The sequence below is a fragment of the Myotis nattereri genome, assembly GCF_964212035.1.
Source record: "Myotis nattereri genome assembly, chromosome: 21".
In the NCBI taxonomy this organism is placed as follows: Eukaryota; Metazoa; Chordata; class Mammalia; order Chiroptera; family Vespertilionidae; genus Myotis; species Myotis nattereri.
The window spans coordinates 16517785-16531225 of NC_138097.1; the positions used below are offsets into that span (position 1 = coordinate 16517785).

At 54.3% G+C, this 13441-nt stretch overlaps 1 protein-coding gene across 1 annotated transcript; it reads right to left on the bottom strand.

The window, feature by feature from the left end:
- Positions 1–754: 754 nt before the first annotated feature.
- Positions 755–6519, bottom strand: LYSMD4 (LysM domain containing 4). The gene is made up of 3 exons (XM_081114879.1): positions 6492–6519; positions 5456–5738; positions 755–3343 (listed from the first exon to the last, which is right to left on the bottom strand). Exons 2-3 carry the CDS (start codon positions 5729–5731, stop codon positions 2750–2752), a joined length of 870 nt encoding a protein of 289 aa, XP_080971005.1. The 5' UTR covers positions 5732–5738; positions 6492–6519; the 3' UTR covers positions 755–2749.
- Positions 6520–13441: the final 6922 nt, after the last annotated feature.

Genomic DNA, 13441 nt, shown 5'->3' on the forward strand with positions numbered 1-13441 from the left:
AAATGCAAAACGTATAAAAAACTCATACAACTCAACAGACAACAAAGGAACAATCCAGTTTAAAAATGGGCAAAGCACCTGACCTGCCAGCAAACACATGAGAAGGCGCCTCCCATCCCTCGTCCGGCAGCGCCCGACCGCAACGCAACGTCCCCGGGCCTGTCGGAATGGCCGCCCCCAAAGCGACAGAGGTCACAAGAGCTGGCCAGGGGGAGGGGAAGCGACTGTGAGGCGGTGCAGCTACCACGGGAAACAGTATGGAGGCTCCTCAAAAAAAAAAAAAAAATATTAGAAATAGAAATAGAACTACCGTCTGATCCAGCAACTCCACATCTGGGAGTGTATCCGAAGGACATGAAGACAGGATGTCTTAGAGCTCTCTGCACCCTGTGTTCACAGCAGCTTTATTTGTAAATATTGTTGGAAATATTACAATTGTCCCCATTCCCCCCCCATTGGCCCTTCTAGCCCACCCCCCGCCCCAGGCCTTCAGCACCTTATCGTCTGTGTCCACGGTCGTGCATGTCAGTTCTTAGGTTGATCAGTTCCCACCCCTCCCCCTCCCCCGCACAGCAGCTTTACAACAGCCAAGACATGGAGAAAACCCAAGTGGCCATGAATGAATGGATGGATAAAGTTACACACACACACACACACACAGGAATATTACGGTGCCATGAAAAAGGAAACCCGACCATTGAGACAGATGGACCTTAAGGACATGAAGTGAAGTCAGTCAGAGAAAGAGACACACCGGATCCTTCCACGTCTATGTGCAGGCTGAAAAAAAACAAAAAGCCAAACGCAGAGAGAGAGATCAGACCTGTGCTCCCAGAGGCAGGGAGGGAGGCGGGGCTGGACGAGGGCGGCTGCGGGCGAGGGCGGGGCGGTGGTGTGGGACATGACTGCGGAGCATGCGTGTGAAACTGGAGTAAATCGTCAGAGCTCTCATTTCCTTACATGAACTCCCCCCAGACACAAAAAACGTGGTAAGATACTAGCACAGGAGCTCCGTGGGTTCTCGTACGCCCGCCCATTACCGCACATTATGCAGACGCATCAGCGAGGCTGTGGGTGACCTTCACCTGCCGGATGACCTTGGGCCCAGCCCCTGCACAGGCCACCTCCATCTTCTCCAGTGTTGTCCCTTATCTCTTAGTTCTGAATGACCAGCCCCCAAGTTAAAAACCAAAAAAGGAATCAATTTCCTTCACAGAAGCGATGACTTTATTCCGTCTGAAGCGGGTACAGGAGGCAGCTCCTCATTCTCTGCCCGACAGTCCCTGTCCCGGCTCAGCCCGCCCTGCGGCCCTGGGGACAGAGAGCAGCCCTGGGACCCACACGCTCTGCAGCGAAGGCGCCCAAGTCCATTCTGTCCGGAGACCGTGGGTTTTGAGGCGCACGGTTCATCACGAAGATCCTTCAAGTGTCCGCACGGAGTCCCGTTTCCACGGGACTGAGGAGAGGAACTGAAGCCACCCTCCCGCATCCCTCCACCCCACCCTCCCTTCTTCCCGCCCAGGGATCTGCTCAGGCGTCCCGGCCTCAGGGCAGGTGCCATCCACGTGCCCGCAGCTCAGCAGCCGCGCGAGGTCACCTCCTGGAGACAGAGCTGAGGCTGAGCCGCCCGCCATCACCCTCAGTGGGACCAGATGGGCTCCCGCAAAGCAGGCTGTCCCCCCCCCCCCGCCCCCCGCAGGGCCTCAGAGGGCGCGCCTTGCCCCTTGAGCCACGCACTGGGCACCACTGTAGAATGAACGGGTGGAGAGGGCACCTCAGGCAGCTGGCATCGCCCTCTCTGTGGCTTTCGCAGGAGGGGCACCCCTGCGCCCTCGAGTAAGTGGGCATTTCAGCACACGGGCCCTACTGTCCGTGTAGGGGGTGCTGGTCACCCGGAGCAAACACTGGGCCCTGTCCCTCCTGCGGCTCAGGGACCCTGAGGATGGAGTCAGGGAGCAGCGGAGGCTGCCTGTCCCTGCACCCGGAGCCAGGGGTGCGCAGGGGCTGCTGCTGGGGACGCGGGACCGGCCACTGCCTGGCCTCACCGTCACGCGGGCACCTCCGGGACTGGCTGTCCTCTCTCCACGCCAGACGCTGGCCGGCAAGAGGGCCTGGCAGGGCGGCCTGGGAGCCCGGTTCGAGAACGCTGTGGGGGTGCCCTGCGGGGGGCGCGCCGCCCCTGCCTGGCCTCACACCTGCGGGGGACTCGACGGTGACAGGACGCTCAGGGCGCCGCTTCCTCCGGTGACAGCATCGGGTTCGAGGGCCCTGACCTTGGGAGTGACGTTGCCCAAAAGGCGAACCGGCAGGCGGACAGAGCAGGTGGCTCCCTGTGCCCGTCGCACTCAGAAGCAGGTGACGGGCACCACCTGGACGGCGCCTTCGCCAGAGAGACGGGAAGCACTTTCGCCAGAGCCCGCGCCCCCCATGGGCAGCCAGGCTCCGCGGCCCTTGCCAAGGCCATGCCTCTGCTTCCCAGCACGGCCCATTTGGGGGCCACGCAGGGCCACCCACCCAATGCCTTCAAAGCCAAGGGCACATCCGTGCAATGTCCCTGCCCCCGCTTCCTGGGTGCAGGAGGCCCGGGGGGCGGCTCGCGGCCTTGGCTGGAGGTGGGTGTCAGCCGAGAACGCGGGCGGCTTCCGAAGCGTGTCCGTGGGCCGCCCGCTGGGTGTGGCCCTGCCGGCCAGTGCGGATCGGGAGCCGGATGCACAGCCAGCCCCCACGGCTGCTCTCTGAGACACCGAAGCTAGCTCCCCGCCCAGGTCTGCCGGAGCTGGCTGCCCGGAGAGGGGGTGCTGGGCGCCGGGACCGCGAGTCTGGGGGCCTGGCCTGGAGCTGCACTCGCCGCCACCGAGCCCCTGGGGATGGCGGTCGTGTCCCAGCCGCCGGGAACGTCGCCCGCGGCGCGGATCTTGAAATAGACCAGGTAGAACACGGGTAGGACGACGCCGACGAGGAGCATGAGGCAGACGGCGTTCCACCACCGGATCCCGCAGTCGGCGCCGAGCGGGGGCGCCTTGGGGGCAGCGGGCAGGGGCGGCTGGCGGGGCCCCGCGCGGGGACTCTCGCTGGTGAGGATTTCCAACTGCGCAGCGCGCTCGATGTCTCGGTCAATGCCCTGGAAGAAAGCCGTCAGCGGGCTGGGCGGGGCGGCGGCGCTGTCCGGGGCCGGCGGCTCCTCCACCGTCACTCTGGTCTCTGAGGACGGGCCCGGGAGGGGTCTGAGCTCTCGGTGGGTCTCGGTGAGGATCCCGTGGCTTCTCACCGGAATCTTAACCGATTTCAAAGCGAACAAGTCCTGCTCCCGGATGAAGCTGTTGGCTCGCTTGATGTCTGCAACCTGGGGAAGCCATGACACAAGCATCACGACAGACAGACAGCCCCTGGGAACTGACCTCCAACAGCAGCGCTCAGCCTTTGGGGGGGCGGGGGTGGGCCACGCCAGCCCAGCTTAATAGGATCGACACGCCCCGTCGGCGGGGCTCAGGGGCTGAGCATCGACCTAGGAACCAGGAGGTCACGGTTCGATTCCCGGGCTCGATCCCCAGTGCGGGGCGTGCAGGAGGCAGCCGATCCATGATTCTCTCTCATCATTGATGCTTCTGTTTCTCTCTCCCTCTCCTTTCCTCTCTGAAATCAATAAGGATATATTTTCAAGAAAAATAATACAATGAGCCAGTGGGAAACTGCAGCTATGCACAAACTTACTTCAGGCTAAAGATCGCTGGTCTTTGGCTTTAATATACAGCCCAATCCTCAGTAGCTCCTATAGACTTACGAGTGTCAACAAGCTGAGATCAGTTTTGGAAAAGGCTTTTTTGTTTGCAGTGTGGCTGCCACAAGATGCTGTGAGGTGAGCCACAGCCATGGTGGCGAAAGGACCGCCTTCGCCTGTTCTTCTTGTAACTTCTGAGGCAACAGCGCCCCCGTCTGGCTGCCCGCGCCCCCAGCAGAACCCAGTGGGCAGCTGCGATGGACCCAGCTCTCCCTAACCAGGTACTCTCAGAGCTGTGCCCTCGCACGCACCAGCTGGCACACACACTTTTTATGCTGCTCAGAAGCGTGCGGACACTCACAAACCGAGGTGGGAGCCAGGGGCCGACACCTCCCAGGCCAGCACTAGGGCTCAGGAGAAAGGAGCGACTCGGTGCGTTTTAGAAACCAGCAGCGTTCGGGGCCAGCACCTCCCAGAATGAGGCCTCATGGTTCAGAAGGGAGGGGTGTGAGGCCAGGGCAGGCCCTTCCTCCAGCTCCTGTGTGAGCATCGGGGACGGGCTCCATGGTCTGCACGGAGCAAGGCCACGTGTGAACGCAGGTCACGGCCCGCAGGCCTGCGGACAGGGGCGCATTCTCGCCGAGGTCTCCGCTACCTGCGTCTCAGCTGGTTTTAATCACCTGGTTACACTGGGCTCAGGGGCATGTTTCACTGAAATCCTGAATTCAAGCAGAAGGTGTGTGAGAACATTTGTCTGTGTCCCTAACAACTACCAGCGAACTTCTTACTCCCGATGGGGAGACCGGCATGTGCTGGAGGCATTCCCCGGCTTCCTGGGTGCACTGAGCATCGCCCTCCAAGGAGCTCGCAGTGTCTGCTCAGGTGTGTGGGGCGGGGTTCGCTCACACACATGGACCCGTACAGCTGCCCACAGGGCGTCTTATGAGCCAAATGTACACATTTCAGCACAACGCCGCGCCCCCAGGTGTACCCGGGACCGGCCTGTGTGTTTCCCCGGGAAACAGCGCCGCACCCCACACAGGTGCTCGCCATTGGGGCCTCGTTAGAGAAAGGAGTCACGTGAAGGAGGGGAAGATTTTGAGAGTAGGTTGCCGGGCGGCCTTAGAGAAAGCCCCAGAAAGCCATCGGTCGCAGAGCGCCAGCCACGCAAAACAACCAGTTCCCACCCAGGAGCAAACGCAGCGGTTCCGGAAACGCGTTCCTACTTACTTGGCCACTGTCACCCACTCTGAGCGCTAAAGACACAATTAGAGAGAGAAACAGGGTTACACAGGGCACAGCGCACAGAGAGGCTCGCTCATGCAGCTCCAGAGAGAGACGGGGCAACGTGGCCAATGGAACAAGTGACCACCAGCAAGAAAGGCTCGTAGCCACAAATAAGTACATAAATACGTAAAAATAAAGCAAGCACGCCAAGGAAATCTTGCATCAATTCTGCCTGGCGCCTCTGGCCCCATTAGGTCTTACATACAATGCGCTCCAAAGGAAAGAAAAGGTTTCAGAATCTGTTGGGGGGTGGTTGGGGGGGCGGGGCAGGGAAGAGGAGAGGGATTTTGCAAAAAGGGCTCCACCCACCAGCGGGGACTCCTAACCTGACGCCGCCCAGCCCGTGGGCGGGAAAGTGCTCCCACCTGTGCGCACCGGCAGCCCAGCCGCGAGGCCTCCCCACCCCCGCCCCGGCGGGAAGGGGTGGCCAGGCCTCCCCCGGGGTCTTACTTGGCAGCCGTACTGCAGGGCGAGCCGGTTGAGGCTGTCGTCGCGGGCCAGCTCCCGCTGCAGCAGCACGATGCTCCCGGCTCCCGGCGGCGGCGCGGGGCGCTGGGCAGCCTTCTCCGGGCGCCGCGGCCGCAGGGCCACCTGGGGGGGCTCTTCCTCCGAGGAGCCCCCCGAGTCCGCGCCGCCTCCGCCGCACACGTACACCTGGCGGGTCGGGGGCCCGCGGACCGCGGCAGGGCCCCGGAAGGCCTGGGCCGGCGCCCCCTGCTGCCGCATTTCTTCTCTGCAAACCAAAGCCCGGCGTTAGGGCCACGCCAGGCGCGCCTCCCCCCCCCGCCCCCCACTGCGCGGAAGACCAGCGTCTTATCAGGGGGTGCTCCTTGCCCCAAGCATCGCAAACGGTAAAAAATACCCAAAGTCCAGCAGCGCTGAACTGTGTTTAGGCAGAAACAGAGGCGAGAGAGAAAGCAATAAAAACACCGTTTTTCCGCAATTGCATTTTTTTTTTGTTTTGTTCAGAAAACCCAAGGGCTCCTCTTCTTCGCCCCCTAGTCTTCATCCGCACCGGTGACCCCCCAAGTTGTCCCACCGAGTCCAGGGATGAACTCTCTCCAGCACAGAGTGACCGCCCCGCAGGGTTGGCATCCGGGCCCGTGGGAACCCCAGCGCGACCCCCCGCCCCCGCCCCAGCCCCGAGGTCACCTGCGCGGTCCGGGCCGCGCCCCTCCACCCGCACTCAGGGCCGGCAGCGCCCCCAGGCCTCAGGTTCCCGCAATGTCTCTTCCGTAAAAGGAGGGGGGCCCCCAAACGGGAGCTGGCACTCAAAACGGGGAGCGGCCCGCCTCTGCGCTTAGGCAGGCGGGGCCCCAACTTGACACGACCTCTGACCTCCAACCCCAACCACCTCGGGCCAGACCCCGTCGGCCGCGGTGGCCGCCCCTCCAGCGGCAGGAGGGTGGCCGGCCCCCCGCCCCCCCAGCCGGGCGAAGCTTAGCGCCACCGACCCGGGCCAAGGCCACCCCGCAAACCCCGATACCTCAGCTCCCAGGATTCGCCGCGCCCGTCGCCCGCGCCGCCGACACTGCTGCGCTTGCCCATTGGCTGCGAACATCTGCGGACTCGAGGGGCGAGGCAGCCAATGAAACCAGCGGGGGGCGGGCACTAGGACGAGTCTGACATCCTGATTGGTCAGCACCGAACCTGCAGGAAGCGAGGCTCGGGCCTAGGGGCGGGGCCGGGATCGGGGGCGGAGCTTCTAGGGGGCGGGGTCCCAGCTCTCCGACCTGAGCCCCGCCCCGCCCTCCTGCCTGTCACTGGCTGTGACTCACCTGGACGCCTCGCTCCCACAGCGGAGACCCAGGCAGAGGAGGCACCTTTGCTCAGATGGGCGAGGGGTCCGCCCCGCCCGCGAGGATAACAACAGTCCACCAATGTCAACGCTGAACCACCACAACTCGGACCAAAAAAATTCAGTTTATCGAATGCAGGATGGCAGAGGGCTCCTTCACCTTAAAGGTCATGGATGAACTCACACACGAAATCACAAACGTTTAAAACTCCCATCCAAAAAAAGAAAACCGAAATTAAGAAGCAAAACTAACTGGAGGAAAAGAAATGCAACAAACACCACAAATGATTAAAATCCTTATTTGAGGGAGACCTCGTCAAATGAGTAAGAAAGGCACTAAGACCACAGTAGATGGATGGGTGTAGACAATTCACCAAAGAATCCAAACTGTGCACAGTGAAGAGAAACTAAACCTCACTAGCAGTCAAATTAAACGAAAAGATTAGAACGGCAAGGTTTCAGAAAACCCTTCTAGGGCTTTCCATCCTGCTTAGAATGAAAGACAAATTCTTTCCCTTGGCAGACAAGTCCAGGATGGTGTGAGGGCTCCAACGCATTCTCTGCCATCCTGCTCCTTCCTCGCAGCCACACTTGCCTTTGCATCACTTCCCAGCTAATTTACTTAGAGGTCATCCTCTCTAGGTCTGTTTCGCTCACCACTCCCAGTGCCCACCTCAGAACCTACACTTAGTAGATGCTCATTAAATAGTGGTTCAATAGGACAGATATGAAGTGATGTGATCGGGGGGACACAGGAGCAAAGTAGCAGGACCAAAATCCAAATCCTAAAGTGTCTCACTCCGAAGACCCTCTGTCAGCCACGGCTGTGCTTCTGGCCCACAGATGTGATGGCCGGAGCACCTGCAGTCATCTTGGACCATGAGGCAGCAACAGTGGAGGTGGAATCCATGTGGAATCCAAAGCAGAAAGGTGGAAGGCGTTATTTGTCCAAAATGGCACAGCTGGTAAGTACAAGAGGCAGGATATACCTCCAGGCAGTGGCCACTGAAAGCTTCTGAACAGGACTGTTTTTAAAAAAAGCAACATTTTTTTTTTTAAATTGATGTCAGAGAGGATGGGAGAGGGAGAGAGGAATAGAAACATCTATGATGAGAGAGAATCACGGATCGGCTGTCTCCTGCATGCCCCCTACTGGGGATGGAGCCCACAACCTGGGCATGTGCCCTGACCAGGAATTGAATCAATAACCTCTTGGTTCCTAGGTGGGTCAATGCTCAACCGCTGACCTTTAACCCCAGCGCTGGCTTTCCTGGGCATGCCAGGGAATTCTGCCAGGTTCACAGGGCCCAACTCAACGCCCCACCCCCACCCCCATCTCCTCTCCAGCCCCCTGAGATCAGGTGGGGACAGACCTCATTTATAACTTTTATAGGAATTACATGCTAACATGGAACTATTTTAGATATATTCGGTTACAGAAAATATTATGAAAATCAATTTCACATATGGATCCTCTTAGTACTCTGAGTTAGAGGCATTCCCAGGCCTGGGACCGCTGGCTGGAAGAGGATGTAAATTTAATTTTACAGGCTGTTGCCAGGTTGCTTTCAAACAAATGCCACAACAATTCACATTTCAGCAACAATTTTCAGAGAACCCCATATTGGTACTTATTTTTATCAATCCGCTAGGTATAAAGTGATAGGCTGTTTCTTAAATTTGCATTTTTCTAACTACTAACAAGTTTAAGGACTTTTTTGTGTCGATCATTTCGATTTGCTCCTCTGTGAACTGCTGTGTTAACTGGATTAGGTTTAACTGAATATGGCAGAAAACCCCAAACTAGCAGAGACCATGTTTGTTGTCCTCAGCCCTCGTGTGCCAAAACGGCTGCCATAGCGCCAAGCATCACATCCTCATTCCAAGCAGCAGGCGAGAGGCAGGCACAAAGGCGAGCACACTGCCTCGCTTTAAGAAGACTTCATCGACATTACACGTAATATTTCTGCTCGCACACATTGAGTCAGGACACATGCCTGGATTGCAGGCTTGATCCCCGGTAGGGGGCACCTGATCGATGTTTCTCTCTCATCGATATTTCTCTCTATCCTTTCCCCCTCCTCTCTTTCTAAAATCAATAAAAATCCAACATCCTTTCATGATAAACACATTTGACAAACGAGGAATAGAAGGGAACTTTCTCAACCTGATATATGACATGAATGGAAACCCCCAAGCTCACATCATACTTAATGAAGAAAGACTAAAAGCGTTCCCCTTAAAATTGGGGACAAGACAAGGATATCTGCTCTTGTCACTTCTATTCAACATTGTAGTGCAGGTTCTGATTGGGGCAGTTAGGCAAGAAAATAAAATAAAAATCATTTAGATGGGAAATAGAGAAAACCATCTCTTTTGCAGATGACATAATATATGCAGAAAATCCCCTGCCAAATCCATAAGGAACTATTAGAGCAACAGATGAGTTAAGCAAGGTCGCATAAAACACACTTCTATATAGGAAAGAAATCTTTGATGAATGGGTGAGCCATAAAAGAAATATTCCACATATAGCAATGAACAGTCTGAAAATAAAATTCCGAAATAATTATACTTACAATAGTAGCATAAGAGAATAACATACTTAGGAAGACATTCAACAAAGGAAGTGGCGGACTTGTATACTGAAATCTAAGGAATTTAAAAGGACCCCAATAAATGGAAAGACATCTCACATTCATAATAATTTAATATTCTGATGGCAATTCTCCCCAAATGGATTTACAGATTCAGTTTAGTACCTCTCAAAATTCCAACTATCTTTTTATTACAGATATCGACAAGCTCATCTTATAACTCGTACAGAAATTCGAAGGACCCAGAGGAGCCAAAACAATTTTGAAAAGCAAGGACAAGATGGGAGGACTCCAAATTTCCAATCTCACACCTTCCTACACAGCAACAATAATCAAAATGGCCCTAAGAAGAGACATTCAGAGGAACGGAATAGAACCGGCAGCCCAGAAAAATCCACACATTAACAGGCAATGGTTTTGGACAAGGGTGTCAAGACCATTCAATGGACACAAAAATAGTCTTTTCCACAAATCCCACAGGACAACTGAATATCCACATTATAAAATAAACTTGCATCACTATTGCATGTCATATTAAAACAGCTGTTCTCAACCTGTGGGTCGCGACCCCTTTGGGGGTCGAACGACCCTTTCACAGGGGTCGCCTAAGACTATCGGAAAACACATAGATAATTATATATTGTTTCTGTGATTAATCACTATGCTTTAATTATGTTCAATTTGTAACTGAAAATACATCCTGCATATCAGATATTTACATGACGATTCGTAACAGTAGCAAAATGACAGTGATGAAGTAGCAATGAAAATAATTTTATGGTTGGGGGTCACCACAGCATGAGGAACTGCATTAAAGGGTCGGGGCATTAGGAAGGTTGAGAACCACTGTATTAAAACATTAACCGAAGCCCAGTCGGCGTGGCTCAGTGGTGGAGTGTTGACCCATGAACCAGGAGGTCACAGGTTCGATTCCCGGTCAGGGCACATGCCCCAGTTGCAGGCTCGATCCCCAGTGTGGGGCGTGCAATGATTCTCTCTCATCATTGATGTTTCTATCTCCCTCTCCCTCTCCCTTCTTCTCTGAAATCAATAAAAATATATTTTTAAAAAATAACTGACAATGAGTAAAATCTAAATCTAAGAGCTAAAACTAAAAAATCCTTAGAAGCAAACATGGGCCTGAAAATGAATGGCCTTGGGTGAGGCAGGTTTTCTTGGATGTGACACGGAAAGCACACGCAATCAAAGGAAAAACAGACAAAGTGGATTTCGTCACAAGTACAAACACTGCCCATGAAATAGCGTTAGCAAGGACGTGAAAGGACAGCCCGCCCACGTGGTCCAAGATGATCTTCGAAAATCATCTCTCTGACAAGCGTCTAACCTCCAGACTATACAAAGAATTCATACCACTCAACAATAAACAGACAACCCACTTAAAAATGGACAAAGAATTTGAGTAGACATTTCTCCAAAAAAGACATAAAAATTAGCAGTAATCGTTAAGCACATGTAAAGATGTTTAATATCACTGCTGACCATTTTGGGTTGAATGCACGACATTGTAGATAAAACAAACAAACAAACAAAACAACACCGAGAAAACCGCACAGGTCATTTGAGGCTCTGAATTATCACACCTGCATTTTTCTGCAGGCAGCGAGACCAGAGACAGAGGGAGGGCGCCCGGCCAGCAGGGGGCACTGTGACGTCATCGTGGATCCAGCCTTGGGCTTTCCCTCCAGATCACACAGCTGGGGAGGGGCAGAGCTGGGATTTAAAGTCCTGTCTCTTTAATGCCAAAGCGCATGGTTTTCCTACTGTCAATCACCCAAGATCACGGTGCCGGGAGGGATGTGAGTGCAGGGATGGATGGGGCCCTCTTTCTGGCTCGCCAATGACTACCTTCTCCCTGTACCCTTACAGGTAGAAGATATATATATATTATGTATATATGACATATGCACATGTGTATATATGTATGTATATGTTTATGTATATGTATATTTGTATGTGTGCATACAACACACACACACACACACACATCTCACCAAGAGAACCCCCCGCTAATTACCTCCAATCGCCCTATCAGGGGTTAGGGCTTCTACATACGAATCCTATAGGGACGCGACCTTTCCTTCCAGCGCCAACGCCTTCGACATTCACTGACCTGTGCAGTGCCCTTCGCCAGCGCCCTGCGTCTTCGTGCGGATGCACGTCGCCTTGCCGCCCTCCTCTTCTGCTTCCCTGTTCCTTCCTCTTCACTAAGGCATCTTCTTTCGTGCCAGGCATCCTTTATTCCATCCTGTGGGCCTGTGAGAGTGTCACTCCCTGTCTGTGCAACCAGGGACCTCTGCCGCCTCCCAAGGTCACGGTGCCCAGGCCGAACCCCAGAGCGTCCTGAAGGCATCTCTTTCCTGAGCTACAGGAACAACATCCACTTGGGGAGAAACTGACTTTCCAAATGCACCGTACGCTGTTGCTTCTCTCTAGGAGGCTGGGGCAGTAGCCTCTACCTTGTCCGAGTAACAACCTCTACTGCACAGAGGTAACCACCATTCAAGAAAGCAGTTGTGCCAGCCAGTGTGGCTCAGTGGTTGAGCATTGACCTATGAAGTAGGAGGTCACGGTTCCATTCCCGGTCAAGGCACATGCCCAGGTTGCGGGCTCGATCCCCAGTAGGGGGTGTGCAGGAGGCAGCCAATCCATGATTCTCTCTCCTCATTGATGTTTCTGTCTCTCTCCCTCTCCCTTCCTCTCTGAAATCAATAAAAAAAAATAAAAATAGAAGAGAAAGCAGTTGTCCCCTGGAGCAGATGGTGGGCGCCAGGAGGGATGCTGTAAGTCAGGGTAGACTTAGTATGGGTTTCTGGTCGAAGGAGACCACCAGGGCTGCCCATTAACACCACATTAGTCAGGCCATTGTTCACGAACAAATCAATCATGAATCAGAGCTTGAGCCACGCATGATTAATGGGTGGCGCGGTGTCACCATGAATCACGCCCCGGAGTGCTGAGGAAAGCCCGAATCGCGAGAAGGTGAGAGTTTAGGGTTTCCTGAAACAAAGCTCAGTCAGTGATATTCATGAGCGGATGACGTACTGTGCTAACCAGGCCTTGGTATTAGTCCAACCCCATTAGGGATCCCAGGGGCTGCAGGGCTGCCCAGCTGCTGAGCTTTCTGGAAGAGAGGGATTCGTATGCAGCCTGTGTCTGGGGAGAAACCATATACAGCCCATCGTGTGTTTTCAGAGCTCGACGTGGAGAGCAAACGAGAAAGGAGAGGTTTAAGATTTCCAATTAAATTCAAACGTCGCATGAGGCCGGGGAGAGGCCAGATGTCCTTGCAGTTGAGGACGTAGGTCCTCAGAGCCCCATAGGACTGGAAGCCGACCCCAACGTGAGGGTCAACTTTGGTGGAGCAAGACGCAAAGTACGCTGGGAGTTGCACACTGCTAAGGCGCTTTTAAAAAATATATATTTTTATTGATTTTATTATTATTATTGCTTTTTAATCATGGACACGATGGCTTGTGTCTGCTGTCAAGCATATCCCCTCAATGTTTAAAAAAATATTTGTAGCCGAAACCGGTTTGGCTCAGTGGATAGAGCGTCGGCCTACGGACTGAAAGGTCCTAGGTTCGATTCCGGTCAAGGGCATGTACCTGGGTTGCGGGCATATCCCCAGTGGGAGATGTGCAGGAGGCGGCTGATCGATGTTTCTCTCTCATCGATGTTTCTAACTCTCTATCTTTCTCCCTTCCTCTCTGTAAAAAATCAATAAAATATATTTAAAAAAAAAATTTAAAAAAAATATTTGTAGTGATTTCAGAGAGGGAAAGAGATAGATACTTCAGTGATGAGAGAGAATCACTGATCAGCTGCCTCCTGCACGTCCCCCTACTGGGGATCGAGCCCGAAACCCAGGCATGTGCCCTGACCGGGGAATCGAACTGTGACCTCCTGGTTCATAGGTCAATGCTCAACCACTGAGCCACGCTGGCCAAGCTATTTTTATTGATTTTAGAGAGAGGAAGGGAGAGGGAGAGGGAGCTAGAAACATCAATGATGAGAGAGAAC

What these genes read in the sequence shown, in the direction of transcription:
- LYSMD4 (XM_081114879.1), bottom strand. Translation starts at nt 5,731, where the DNA reads ATGCGGCAGCAGGGGGCGCCGGCCCAGGCCTTCCGGGGCCCTGCCGCG. An exon ending in CCCTGCAGTACGGCTGCCAA is followed by an intron (nt 3,344 to 5,455) that starts GTAAGACCCCGG and finishes TGGCTTCCCCAG; the next exon opens with GTTGCAGACATCAAGCGAGC.